The sequence below is a fragment of the Manis pentadactyla genome, chromosome 7, assembly GCF_030020395.1.
Source record: "Manis pentadactyla isolate mManPen7 chromosome 7, mManPen7.hap1, whole genome shotgun sequence".
Classification (NCBI taxonomy): Eukaryota; Metazoa; Chordata; class Mammalia; order Pholidota; family Manidae; genus Manis; species Manis pentadactyla.
In genome coordinates, this window is record NC_080025.1 from 78,972,243 (window position 1) to 78,985,614 (window position 13,372).

At 39.1% G+C, this 13,372-nt stretch overlaps 1 protein-coding gene across 7 annotated transcripts in view; it reads left to right on the forward strand.

Moving 5' to 3' along the window:
* Nucleotides 1-13,372, forward strand: part of DYNC1I1 (dynein cytoplasmic 1 intermediate chain 1) — a 288,492-nt gene that overhangs the window by 39,991 nt on the left and 235,129 nt on the right. For 5 of the 7 annotated variants that reach the window (XM_036894541.2, XM_036894542.2, XM_036894540.2 and 2 more), the window contains one exon: nucleotides 11,639-11,698. The exons of the other annotated variants lie outside the window; for them this stretch is intronic. In XM_036894541.2, the coding sequence (XP_036750436.1) occupies nucleotides 11,639-11,698 (60 nt within the window). The remainder of the gene's footprint in view (nucleotides 1-11,638; nucleotides 11,699-13,372) is intronic. 7 annotated transcript variants of the gene reach the window in all.

Genomic DNA, 13,372 nt, shown 5'->3' on the forward strand with positions numbered 1-13,372 from the left:
AGTTTGCTTGAAAACTAGGCATTAGCAAGAGCTTAGTGAATCTTGCCCTTGTTTTGGATTTAGGAGAATCCACACGAATTTATTCTTTGCTTCCGTAAGTTTTGCTTTCACAAAATAGGTATGAGAGTAATTATCAGAAAAATGTTGTGTTTCAGTCTTTAAATTTCCACTTGGAATGCCTTTTTCTGTAGAAGAAACAACTTTGAAAACAATTACAACTAACTTTAATGCTGCACAAAACATGAGACTGGGGAAAGAGCTTGGTTATTCCCAAGAATATAACTCTAAAGTCATAAATGTGCCTGTTTGTGTGGAATTTGGACCCTTTGAAAAATGAAAATATTTCAGAACATAACTTAAGAATCAGATTAGCACACTCATCTGGTCCTGCCTAATGGTGAACATAAATTTTGTTGTTATTCATTTGCCAAAATTTCAGAACAAACTAAGATTTTCTTTACAGAGCCCAAATTGGCAAACATTCCTTATAAAACCCCTGTAAGTGGTTAATTTGCAAATTGGCCTCCTTAATATACCTTATTATAAAAACAGGGCTTTATATAAATCAAGTGTAACAAAAATCCCACTTACTGATTTTTAAGATCAGTTGAGTAAATTAAAAAAAATAAGTGACTAGAAAGTAGAAATATATAGTTAATTTTCAATCACCTAGTGTGATTTAATTTTTTAACTTAAAGTATCTCAATTTGATTTGCCGTGTCTGCTGCTGTTGGTATGCCCTATTTCTCATTTACGATTTATATTTGTGCTATTTTTCTCTTTTTCTTAATCAGTTTTGGTAGAACCAATTAGTCATTACTCAGTTAATCATATTGGGCAAAGAACAGGCTCTTAGATTTGAAAATAAATCAATTTCATTAGTAAAACATTTGAAAGATGAGTTTTACTTATAAACATAGATTTAACAATATCCTAAATATGCAACTGGAATCCAACACAATATTAAGAGGGTACTCTATGCTATGATTAATTAGGATTGATTCAAAAATTCAAGGACATTTTAGTATAGGAAAATGTTAAGCATAAATAAAGTTCAAAGAGGGAAAAATAATCATTGTGGTATATCCTTAAATGGCACTTGAGAAATTGAAACATCTATTCCCATGTTTTAAAATTTAGTAAACTAGGAACAGTAATATTTTGTCTCTGTATGATAAAGAATATTAATTAATATCAAAACAATAGCCTACATCTTTTAAATATAAGAGTGAAGCATTTAGTACTTTATAGCCCTTAAGAATGACTTATGTTTAGCTGAATATATCTCTCTTCCTTAGGAAATGACAAGTTCCTTAAGGTCAGGGAATAAATGATATTTGACATTGTATGAGATGGTAGGTATTTGATAAATGTTTATTGAATTAATCAACTGTTATTCTAATTTTAACAGACGAGAACCCTGAGGCACAGCAAGAATAAGTCATTTTCTGAAGTTCAAACAGAACATAGCTATCCTGCCAGGTTTTAACCTAGGCAGGTCAATACAAATTTCTACCATCCCTACCTCTACCCTACATTGTTTCTAACAACAGTTGATCTAAGTGATACATACATGGCCTACCCTCTAAGGTTATCATTAGGTTTAAATAAATTAATGTTTGTAAAGCACTTGAAAAGGAGTCTGGCATGTATTAAGTATAGGTGAGTTTTAGCTGTTATGTTTGTATTTTACACTTTCTTATTTAGTCACATCTTTCCAACAGGGATAGATCTTTTTAGATTTTCTCATAAAATATGTTGGTGTCATTTTCAAATTTGATTAGTATGCCTGTATCTTCATCCAAGTAACTATGTGAAAACGTTGCTCATAAAAAAAAAAATGTTGCCCAGGACAGAGTGGTTCATGTCCCTGGAGACCACTTTCTGGGTTGCCCAAGCCTTAATCCCAAACATCCAGATATTCAACCAGAAATGAATGTAGGTGATAATCATTCAGCCCACATTTATTCTTCTCATTCTCATGGATGGCTTACAAGGGACTTTACCCTAAGACGGTTCTTGTGTTTAGCTGAGATTCCCTAGGCTTCTCAGTGACCAAGTTAGAGGCTGTTCCAGCCTGCAGAAACCTAGGATAGAGTACACCTAGACATCAGGGCATAGGTGACACACTGTCCCAAACCTGATTCAAGGATGATAACTTTTAAAATGATCTCAGAAATAAAGTGTGTTTCGATGTGCTAACATACTGTGTACTCTCCTGTCATCATAATAACACTCCACCCATGACATCCTGAACAAGATAGTTCGGAGGGGACATTTCTGGTGTTTGTCTTTGGTGAGAAGTGGCATGGGGGACAGTGGTAATAATAGAATTAATTTCTGTCTCCTTGGCCATCTATGGTCTTAACACCATCATTAAGTTCTATTTTCCAAACAATTAGGTTGTTGAAGCCCATCACATTTTATTCTTATTAATCTCTTATTATAACATAATAATATCAATGTATTTTATACAATTAGGAAATATAGGCAAACAAAAATAATTTAAAAATTATATTTCTACCACCAGAGATTAGCACTCTTAACATCTAGTATATATTCTTTCATGCAATATATATGTCATTATATATGATAAATGGTATCACGCTATACAAATCCTTGAACTTGCTTTCCTAATCAAATATCTCTATTTTTCCATTCCCATACATTTTCCTCTTATCTAATATCTACACTACCTTCTGATTTCCCCAGTTGGCCCTAACATAATCCCATTATATTCAAATTACATGCCTGTCCTCCTGGCTATCAGCATCTATTAACCAAAATGCTTATATCCATAGATTTTTCTGTAGTGAGGTAAAGCCCCTCCCAAGGAGACCTATATGCCTCAGAGGGAGAAATGTCTTCTGAAGCCCTGAACAGAACAAAGTCAAAGAGAAATGGATTATAGGTCAGCCAGGCTTTCAGCCTCATATGTACTCTAGATTAGACTTTAGGATGAAGAAATAGGTGTTTGCAGATCCTCTGCTGATCAGTTTGAACAGCAGGTCTCCGTATAGTTAACGTGACATTTCATGTTGGCAGAATGCTTCGGTAAAATTCAGATAGTTTATAAACTCTGCCTTTCCCTGATCTCCTGCCTAGCGAACTCTCAAGTAAGGAAATTAAAACAGTATGTTTGTGGTCAAGCTGTGCTGGCTACTTCTGGCTACCTGTTTCTCTTCTCAGTGATTCCAGGGGAGGAAAGTATGCTAAGAGGCCACATGGGCTTAATGCCCAACAGAAAATCCTCAGGACTTACATCTTTATCCACAACTGGATTTCATAGGATTCTCTGGCATTATACAAGCCTCAAAGGACTTTTGACCCTTTTTTGGTGAAATTCGACATTGCCATTTTCTAAGGTGCTCTGATGAATCAGAGGCTAAAGGTTAGACATTAGGGAGGTGTTAGGAAAGATGCAAAAGTGCAATAAAATAATGCAAACCTTGGAGGAAATTTAATAGGACTATTAAAGTTTTATATAAAAAAACAAAATCCTTTTAAGTTATCATTATGTAAAGAAAAGTTGACAAGATTTTCTTTGTATCAGTTCACTGATTCAAAGCGGATTAAAAGTCAGTCTCTTTGGAAATTAAAATAAAATATACACTATGGGGTCTTTCTTTATGTAGCACATTAACTGATGAGTTAAACATTTTTGGTATTTTATTACAGTCTTCAGGAGAGAGTATATATACATATATGTGTCTAGATACAGTAACACAGCAAGCGACTGTTGGGCTTTCTTCTAGAGAAACTGCTTGCTTAACAGCAGATCCTCAGTGTAAGATTTGGGGAAAACATGTCCTTGCTCTGTGATGGGAAGTCTTACATTTCTTTTTAAATCCATCTCAGATGGACTCCTGTTCAGCTTAGCAAGTCCCATATAGGAGCTCCAGGTTAGGGCTTTGATGTTAGCCAACAGAGGGAAGATTCTCACACAGCAAATTAAGAAAAAGACTTTTTAAAAACAGCCTGATATAAGTATGTACTGTGCTATTCCAATTTTATTCCTGCCATCAGAAAATACTTGTCATCATCATTGTGAGTCCTAAGCAAGTAAAACATTAACTCCTTATTTAAATGCCATCCTTAATTAATTGACATCATGTTAATGACTGTGACAGATTGAGTGGTATGATGGATATTAAAGTATCCTTATTATTCAGTGTATTACTTTTGGAAACAGCACTTAGAAAAATGGTTTTTTTAATAAAGAGATAGCTGGACTCTTATTCTCAGCACAAACCAGCATTGTGGTTAACATTTTAAAAATAGGTTCTTCGCCAAAGTGAAAGTGAGCCCCAAGGTTCTCCAGGGACCGTGTGGTGACATCATGCCATACCAGCCCAAGTTACCTATGTAGGTGGCTTGGTAGAATTAAGGGAGTCAGGCAGACAAGCCCTGATCTATTCTTTAAATTTTTTAATAAAGTAAAAACTATTTATTCGGGAGTCTACTTGCCCACCACACTTCACACGCATCTGCAGTAAAGGCAAGTAAATGTCATTCATTTGTTCATTCATCTATTCATTCAGTGAATAGTTGAGAATTTATTATGGACAAGCACACATAATACATGTTAGACCTGCAAGGAATATAAAGAGAAGGAATTCTTCTAAAGAGCTTGCTTCCAATAAATTCACGGGTTGAATTTGAAGCCATCTGAGGAAATGTTGCTATGTAATTACAGATCTCAAATATTTGTACTCATAGAGATGAATAATAACACAAAACCATTATTCCCAAATCATCTACAGTTAATTTGTATTGTATTCATGTGGGACAAGTGATTTTGATTCATTACTACCCTATGTAGAGTTTTGACACACGTTGGGTAGTTGTAAATGTTTATTGACTTGTGTGTGTATGTACACTATGCACATGCACAGCTTGCAAAAACCTGGGTAGAATGGATGTAGAGTGAGTGGAGGGATGAGGACATGGGTCAGAGCAAGGTAGCTCAAGGCTGCTGGGCAAGTTACCTGAAGGTGGACTTTGCTTAGGAACTACTGGCAGTGGTTATAGGAGTGAGGCACAAGGTAAGGATTTCCTCACAGAAACAAGGCAGAAATCCACTTACTAGGCTCAGAACCAGAAGAGTGGGACTAGCAGTGTGTTCAGCTTGATGCTGAGGCCCTCGAGCTTTATAATAGTACTCATTACCTCCTGCAGGTCATCTTCATACTTGGTCTTAAAGCCTGATACAGGGCTACTACTGCGGTCAAGTGGATTGTCGATTAGCAAAGAGAATTGAAATAAGAGGCTCAGGTATTCCTCTACTCTTGTCCCATAGAGAGACAAGTTATTTCTGAATGAATTTACAGAGATCACATGCATTTAAAGAGGTAGGCATTTGAGCTGGGCCTTAAAGAATAGACTGCATATGCTTTGGGCAAGTGGAGATGAGAGAAAGGGCATTTCAGCTGATGGGGCAGGTATAAACAAAGGAAAAGGGCAGGGGAATGTGGGGTGTAGAATGCATGGTAAAGAGGCAATAGAAAATGAGCTCAGAATCTGGGGGACAAGTATGACTTCTGAGGTAGCTGAACTATCTGGATCCCAGACCTGCTTTATTGGATTCACTGGGGAGCTTATTGCAAACATGGCTGCCTAAGCCATAGGTCTGAGGTGAGGCCTGGGATGCTGCAATTTTGTAATGCTCTTAAGGTCTGAGGGCTAGCCTGGGGAACCATTGTTCTAATACAAAGGCTTGAAGGTCTAAGCTAAGGTTGTGGATGTGGAAAAGGAATCAAAAGACAGATGAGACAGAGTGAAATGGCATTGTGTGCAGGTGGATGTGTCTAAAACGCATGTGAGAAAGTAAGACTCGGAGCTCAGTGGTGATGAGGACTTCGGGGTTACTTTTTGCAGAAGGTATGTGGACACCTAGGGTTAGAGTACAGAGGTGTGGGGAGAAGTAACCCTGATTGGGGAGTGCCTGTCTTTAAAGAGTAAGGGCCTTGCCAAAGTTAGCCATGGGATGTGATGACTAGGAGGACCCCTGTCACCATCACCGCCATCATTCGTGTTGTTATTATTGCTTGTGATGTTTCATTTTTGTATTCTGAGTCCCTGGAAGTAAAACCAGTCCAAGAGTAACTCTGCTTATGATTCTTGACACACTGGCATATTGCTTTCTGAGAGAACTGTGCTCATTGTAAATGTCACTAGCAGCGTGTCAGAGTGCCTTGGCCACCATGAATGTTAGCATCACAGGTGAAGGGTTCTTAGCTGCTGCCTTCCAAAGATTTATCAACCATCGTTTTTTTATAACCAAAATCCTGGAATGGTAAGAGCAGAGACACTGTCTCGGGAAGAATTTTTAGGCTTTCTACCCTCCGATAAAGATGAAAAAGAATGGAAACTGTCCCCGTGCTATTGGTGAGAGCTGACTAGGGAGAAACCAGCTGCTCATCAGGGAGCAAGGTGTGCCTGACACAGACATCATGTCTTTCACTCCTAAGTTATACTTTCAACAGAAAGTATTGTTTCTTTCTTTTTTAATTTTCACTTCTCTCTGTCTAATAAGCTGAAACTGAGCAAATAAAACTGGACCAATGAAGGGGTAATTCTGTAAGAAGTTGGTTGGTGATGAATTTGGTAGGTTTAAAATATAAAATCTCTTAGTTTCTTGTGCATTTTATTTTATGTACCTCAACATAAAAAATGAAAAAAGAAGTATTGAAAAACAAATTGTCCCCCAAATTGCAAACTATTACATGGTAGGCCTTTTTAGATGAGGTGCCAGAGGCTACAATGTCTGGCATGTTGAGGGTCAAATAAGTGAGTGAATATTTTCCATGGCATGGGGCGCTTCTATACTTAGTATTTTGAAATGAAGCTGGGAAGTGTGACCTTAATTGGCACATCCAGAATTGCCAGTCCAACTGTGGGCTCATAAAATCATGACAATGCCCCTTAGTGCAGGCTAGATAAGGAAGTATTGGGTTACTTGGGATCTGTGCAAAAAGCAGCTTCCCTTTGAAAGAGATCAGAAATCATCCTTAGACCGTCAGAGAGTTGATGTAAGAAGTGATCTAAAACCGTTCAGTGGAGACAAATGCAAGTCTTAAAAAATAAGCGAACAAATAAAATCAGGATGGTTTCTCATACTGAAACACTGGACAAAATGTAGTTGACCTAGTAAAAGACAGATTGCATCAATTAGAAGAGGTGTTTTGGTCATCCCAGTAATTAGGAAAATGGGCCTTATGGTAGCAGTGAGCAGGTATGTCTTGTTTTGCTGAAGGGCAGGGACGTTGTAGTGGGTAGGGCAGGTAGAAGCTGAGCAGTTAAATGTTCAGCTCCGCTTGCTCTAATCCTCTAAATAAGCCTGGTCTTCTGGCTCGCCAGGAAGCTGGACTTCAAGGAGAGAAGAGTGTGTCAGGCTTGTGCAGTTGTTCTTCCTGGCATTTAAAATAAAACCTCACAATAAATTGGTAAATTGGCTTCTAAAATTAACAGAGTCCTGTTTGACCTACTAAACTAACTCAGCCACCTAAGTCCAATAAACTAGGCACTGGTGAAATGAGTTTGTTATGGCCTAATCCTACCTCATCCTTCAAAAACCAGGTGAATGGAATTACTGATCATTTCCCTATGAAATCAAAGAACAGTGCCTGGATGTGTTATCAGCATATCATTGGGTATAAGTATTCATATGTCTCTTTACTTTATTAAAATGTAAGAATCTTAAATGCAAGTCCCATATCCCACAGCACACTGATGGTGCCACTTCTAGGGTATGTTTTACTTTCTGCCTCATTCTACTGAACCTTTTATATATGCTTTTTTTCCTCATGAGAGTTGTAGTTTCCTTAAGAATTCTTTCAATCCTCTGTCATAGCATTTTACATAGTAGGCCTTTAATGATATTCACTTAATAAGCATATGAATGTTCTTATAAAAAATACTCTCCTGCATGCACTGATTGGTCCATTCCAGAAATGACTGAAAATTAGAATGAATTACTATATTAAACAATGTGACTTCTATATGAAAATACTTTGTGATGATAGTATTTTATGTTCACATGTATTTACTTACAGTTTCAGTACTTCTTTCATTTTAAAAATAAATTCCCTGGCAATATTTCAAACTTCCTCAGAAGCTTCGGGGAAACCATCATTTTATTTTCAGTAACTTGATGATTAGGTGGTTGGAAAGTAAGACCTATGTCAACTGGTTAAATAAAAGTATACCAGTTGGAGAAGAACGCTGAAAGGCAGTTTAATAATCATCTGATGCTTTAAAATACCAGGCAGAAAGAGCCTGAAGGGCTTCTAGGCCTGCATCCTGTTTAGCTGTGGACAGAGGAGACTCGCTGGCTGACACACAGTGGAGCCACTCCCAGAACACCAGCATCCCACCCCTGGGCTGGGTGGGGCTCTCTCCATGGTGCTGCCATCCACAGGGAGATTTTCTGCAAGTTTGCACTGAAGGAATTCAGTGAATATTTAGTACACATTCATAGCCTAGCCTCAGAAACACAAATAGCCTTTGCCCATTTTATGTATTGCCTTTAGGTTCTTTTTCAAAGAAAAAGTGCATTTTGTGCAGGTCTGAGCACAGCACCCCACAGGTAATAAAGGGAAAAATGAAATGAAATTAAAGCTAGCACATTTGATGGTGTCCTTATCTTGACTCCTTACCCTACTGCTCATTACTAACAATAACTGTGATTTCTTTTATTGAATAACATGTGGGTGGCTGGGGGTCAGGACTTTTGCAGGTTAGTTACATAGACCACCTTTGTTGTTCTGGCTGAGTAAATGCAAACTCCAGATTACTAATCTGCAGATTTCTCTTAAGTGAGTGATTCTGATGGAATCATCATTTTTACATCTTAAGGCTACAGTGAGTTCAGATGAGCTGTCAGATAAGTAACAGAACAGCTGGACCACCTGAGAGCTGCTGCATTCTTGACCTGCCCAGGAGAAGTGGAGAAGGTCAATAAAGGTCATCCCATCAGAAACCTCAGGCAAATTAAGGGCAACGTGGCTGACCCCACCCCTTACAAGGGAATGCTTCTCATAATCCGCCAGAGCTGGCAGCTGCCGTTCTCTCTACTGCCAAAGAAATGCCCTTTAAAGACAAAAGGTTTGATCCCCAGAGTTACGTGAACATCAAATACCCATCACTGTAACAGATTCCATTACTTCTACCATTTGAAATGAGGTGAAGGAATCAGTGTCCAGAACCAGGAAGGGCTGCTTTCCTTGAGCAGAAAGTGCATCCAAAGCAGTGGTTCTCACCCCTGGCTTCCTGTTAGAATCACCTGAAGATTTTTCAATTCTACAAATGCTTGGGTCCCACCCCACACAGTCTGATTGAATTGGTCTGAAAGTGGCCTGGGCCTTAGGCCAGGCTTGAGTTAATCACAGGTTTAGTGGCTGACATATTTGAAAATTAGTGACACTTTCTACCTGCTGACTAATGAAGGCTATAGACTAGCCCAGTCGTTCTCTGAAGGTGGCTCAGGGTCAGCCATGAGCATTACCCAGGAACTTGTTAGAATACAAATTCTCAGGCACCACACTAGATCTATTGAATCCAAATTTCTGAGGTTGGAGATCAGCATTCTGTATTTGAGTAGACCCTCTGGGTCATTCCAGTCCACATCAGAGTTTGAGAACAACTGATATAACTCAAGGCTGTACTGCTCAAAATGTCAGGCCAGCAGCATCTGTATGCCCTGCAGCCTGTTAGAAATGTCACAGACCTACTAAGTCAGAATCTGCATTTTAACAATATTCCCAGATATCTGCATGTGCATTACAGTTTGAGAAGCAGTGGTCTAACAAACAGTGGCCAATTAGTGTTCTCATTGACTTAGGTCAGAGCCTTCCAGTGAGAGATATGAGCACAGCCAGGGCTAACAAGGGCAGCTGGGAAACTGCATTCTGATACTGCTGCAGAAGAGCTGGTATGGAATCTGTCACAGAGACAGGGCGTTAGCTCAAAGAAACAGTGGTGGTAGAGATAGTGGATATGATAGTAATAAAAGCAGCTACTGTTTATCAAATAATTAATTTGAGGTCTATAGGTATATTTGCATGTAATCCCTGTAGGAAACCAGAGTGGTCATCCATCCTTCCATGCATGCATCCATTTATTCATCTAATGTTGTATTATATAAGCATGTGTGCCAGCCACAATTCTAGGCATATCCCTGTAACCTAGGGATATAGCCACCCCTGCTATTACAGGGCTTAAGTCCAGATCAAACAACAAAATAAGCCAGTGTACAATAAAATCTTAGGTAGATGTAAGTTAAGTGACTCAGGGGAAGGGAAGGGAAGGGAATGGAGAATGACAAGGATGTGCTGCTTGAGATACGGTGGTGAAAGATGGAACACCTCTCTGAGCAGGTGACGTGTGAGCCAAGACACGGACCAAGCAAAGGCATGAGCCACACAACTCTTTGGAGGAAGCACACCAAGGAGAACACAGCACAGGGAGGGCACAGTGAAGAAGGGAGACAGTAGCTAGAGACAGGTTTGGAAATTCATTGTTGGTCAGGTCATTAATTGTCTCAGAAGCCATGGTAAGTCTTTACAGATAAGGACACTGAGTCGTCCATGAGCCACCTGGGACCTTACTAAACTGTAATGTGGAGTCAGTGAGTCTGGGGTGAGATCTAGGCTCTGCATTTCCAACAAGCTCCCAAGAAATTAGGATGCTCCTGGTCTGCGGGCCACACTCAGAGGAAGCACAGGGGTGCTGGGGTTGCCACCTGAAGCAACATGCCCAGGGTCCCAAGCTGGAATGTCACAGAGGCAAGATGCCTGACTCCCAAGTCCCTGCTGTCTACAGATGCCTAGCAGGTAGCCTCCTGCCGGATTCACTGGTGACTACTTAGTGCAGGGAACTTAATGGACCTGCCCAAGAAAGGTCCTTGTGCACTCTGTTTTAGAAGAGCTATTTATCCCTGTTTACTTTGAAAGAGAAATAATAAGAGAAATTGCAAGCCTTGGTAACTATTGCTCTCTTTTCTGAAGTATTTAAGAGACTTAGATATGTGTGGCATCTTAGAAACAAATGATATTGTTGGTAACCATCTTAGTGTAATATATAAGTAAAAAACACTAAAATACTCTTGAGCCTCAAAATCTGATGCGTTGTATTTGCAGTAACTGACCCAAGGATCCAGTTATTCACCAGTTCCTGCAGTCATGCTCCATCTGCCCTGACTTCCCTAGATGCTCCCGCTTGGGCCCGTTGACACCCTTGCATTTGGGAGATGCTTGGTTCTCTTAAGTGTGGATGGGCTCTGGGGTGTCATGAAGCTGTTTACATGCTCAGATAAGTCAGCCTTCAGTACAGTACAAAACCAGACTAAACAAAGAGGGTGTGGGTGTGTGCGGAATTTGAATATTTAGTGCTTCCTTCCCTAAAATAACCGTAGCTTCCAGTATGAAACATGTTCAAAGGACTGCTCCCACTTTCTTTTGTCACTTAATACACATGGGGTCCTCCTTGCACCTGGGGGTGGGGGGGATGAATTGGGGCGATGTTCCATGTATGTATTGTATATGCCATTGCCTTGATGAATGACATGGTTTGGTTTGGTTTGTTTTCCTCCCCTTCCGTTAATTCTCTGTGTTCTTTTTCCTTTGTGCTGCACTATTAGGACCCTGCAGTGGGACACAGACCCCTCAGTGCTCCAGCTGCAGTCAGACTCAGAACTTGGGTATATGTCTGCTCTTTTGTTATTCCTTTTATTATTTCTTTGCTGCGATTGTGCTGAAATGCTGGACCTCTTGTTGCTCTTGTTTTTTCCCCTTTTGTTGAATTTCCAGTTTGATAAGTTTATTTCCTTCTGTTAGTTTTCCTAATGAAGTTTAGCTTTGAAGAAAGTCACTTTTTGTGGAAAGCACTACAAAAAGATGGCTTTTGATCCCCTACTTTTCCCTGTTACTGCAAAAAAACACTCCCCCAAACAGAAGTACAAATTCACATTTCTCTGCTTCAAGGGGGGCACACAGATTCCCTGGTGGGAGATAACGTTTGACTTTATCCTAACCACCCTTCCCCTTTACTAACAAGTTGCCTTAGGTTAATTTTTGTCTAATACCAGTATTGAAATGTTGTGTTTCGTTTGTTTCCCATCCTTTTCACTTTTTCGGGGACTTAAACTGAGCATTTAATTTGAATTTAGTTTGAACATCCAAAGATTCCTGTTAAAGAAAAGGCAAATTTGTTGAATTCCTTAATATTAAGAAATTTCAAATATTTGATGATGGGTAATGTTTCCTCCATCCTAAAGATATATATATTTTTTTCTGATGGAAATGTACTGTAACCATTTAAAAGACAGCTTCAGAATTGCAACTTCATCTACAAAGACTAAAACACACAAGTCTATCCTAGAAGCTTCACTTATTTCTCTTAGAGGACCGACGTGAGCTGTCATCACCAGGAGGTAGTTCTAGAGGGGAGCTTGCACTAGCTCGTGCTCGAGCTCAGGAGAGTTCACTGCTGCTTCTCCTCCCGACTTTGCATTCAGGGACATCAGCTTGAATCTGCCAGGTGAGGGTATTTACAGCATAGACACTGGCAACTGCTACAAACCAGGGATTGCTCCCTTTCCCTCAAGCCAGTTATTAAACAGTTACCAACATGTCATTAGATACTTCAATATGTGAATAGCAAATTTTATTACAGTATTTTATGGAAGTATTATTTTTTCTTTCTAAATAACCTAATGAATTCCAAAGAGGACATCTATTTATTTTGAATTCCTGAGATTCCTGGGCCTGTATCGGTGGTAGGTGTAGGAGGTGGAAGGACTAGCCACATGTTAGCTTAAATGCCTCCTGCCCGTGTCCCTTTGTATATACAGAAGTGCTTGGCAGTCCCTCTACCCTGCTAAACCAAGGAGATATCCTAACACTTCAGGTAACTGATGCACTTTTTTTTTAATCATTACTAGATTTTTAGTTATATTTATATATAAATATATATAAAATATATATATAAAAAAAAAAAATATATATATATATATATATATATATATATTTAGTTATGGCTTAAATCAAACCGAAAGACGATGAATACAGAGTGTGTTACTATTTAGGGGGAATTTCAGAGTGCGGTTCTTCCATATTTCATTGTGTCCAAGAAAAAAAGGGAGGATGGAACTGGCAGAGACTCTACCCTATGTGCTTAAATTAACAGATTTTTAGACAGATTGCGGCATTGTTAAATTACACTTACTGATGTGGAACAGTTAGGTATTTTCCCATTTATATCTGTTTTTTAAGCAAGAACTCATTTGACTATGCAGATTAAAACTTGTGAATTATTCTGGGAGGTGGCATATCTGTGGTTCCCACCTTGCCTGGCACATTTTACTTCAGAGCAG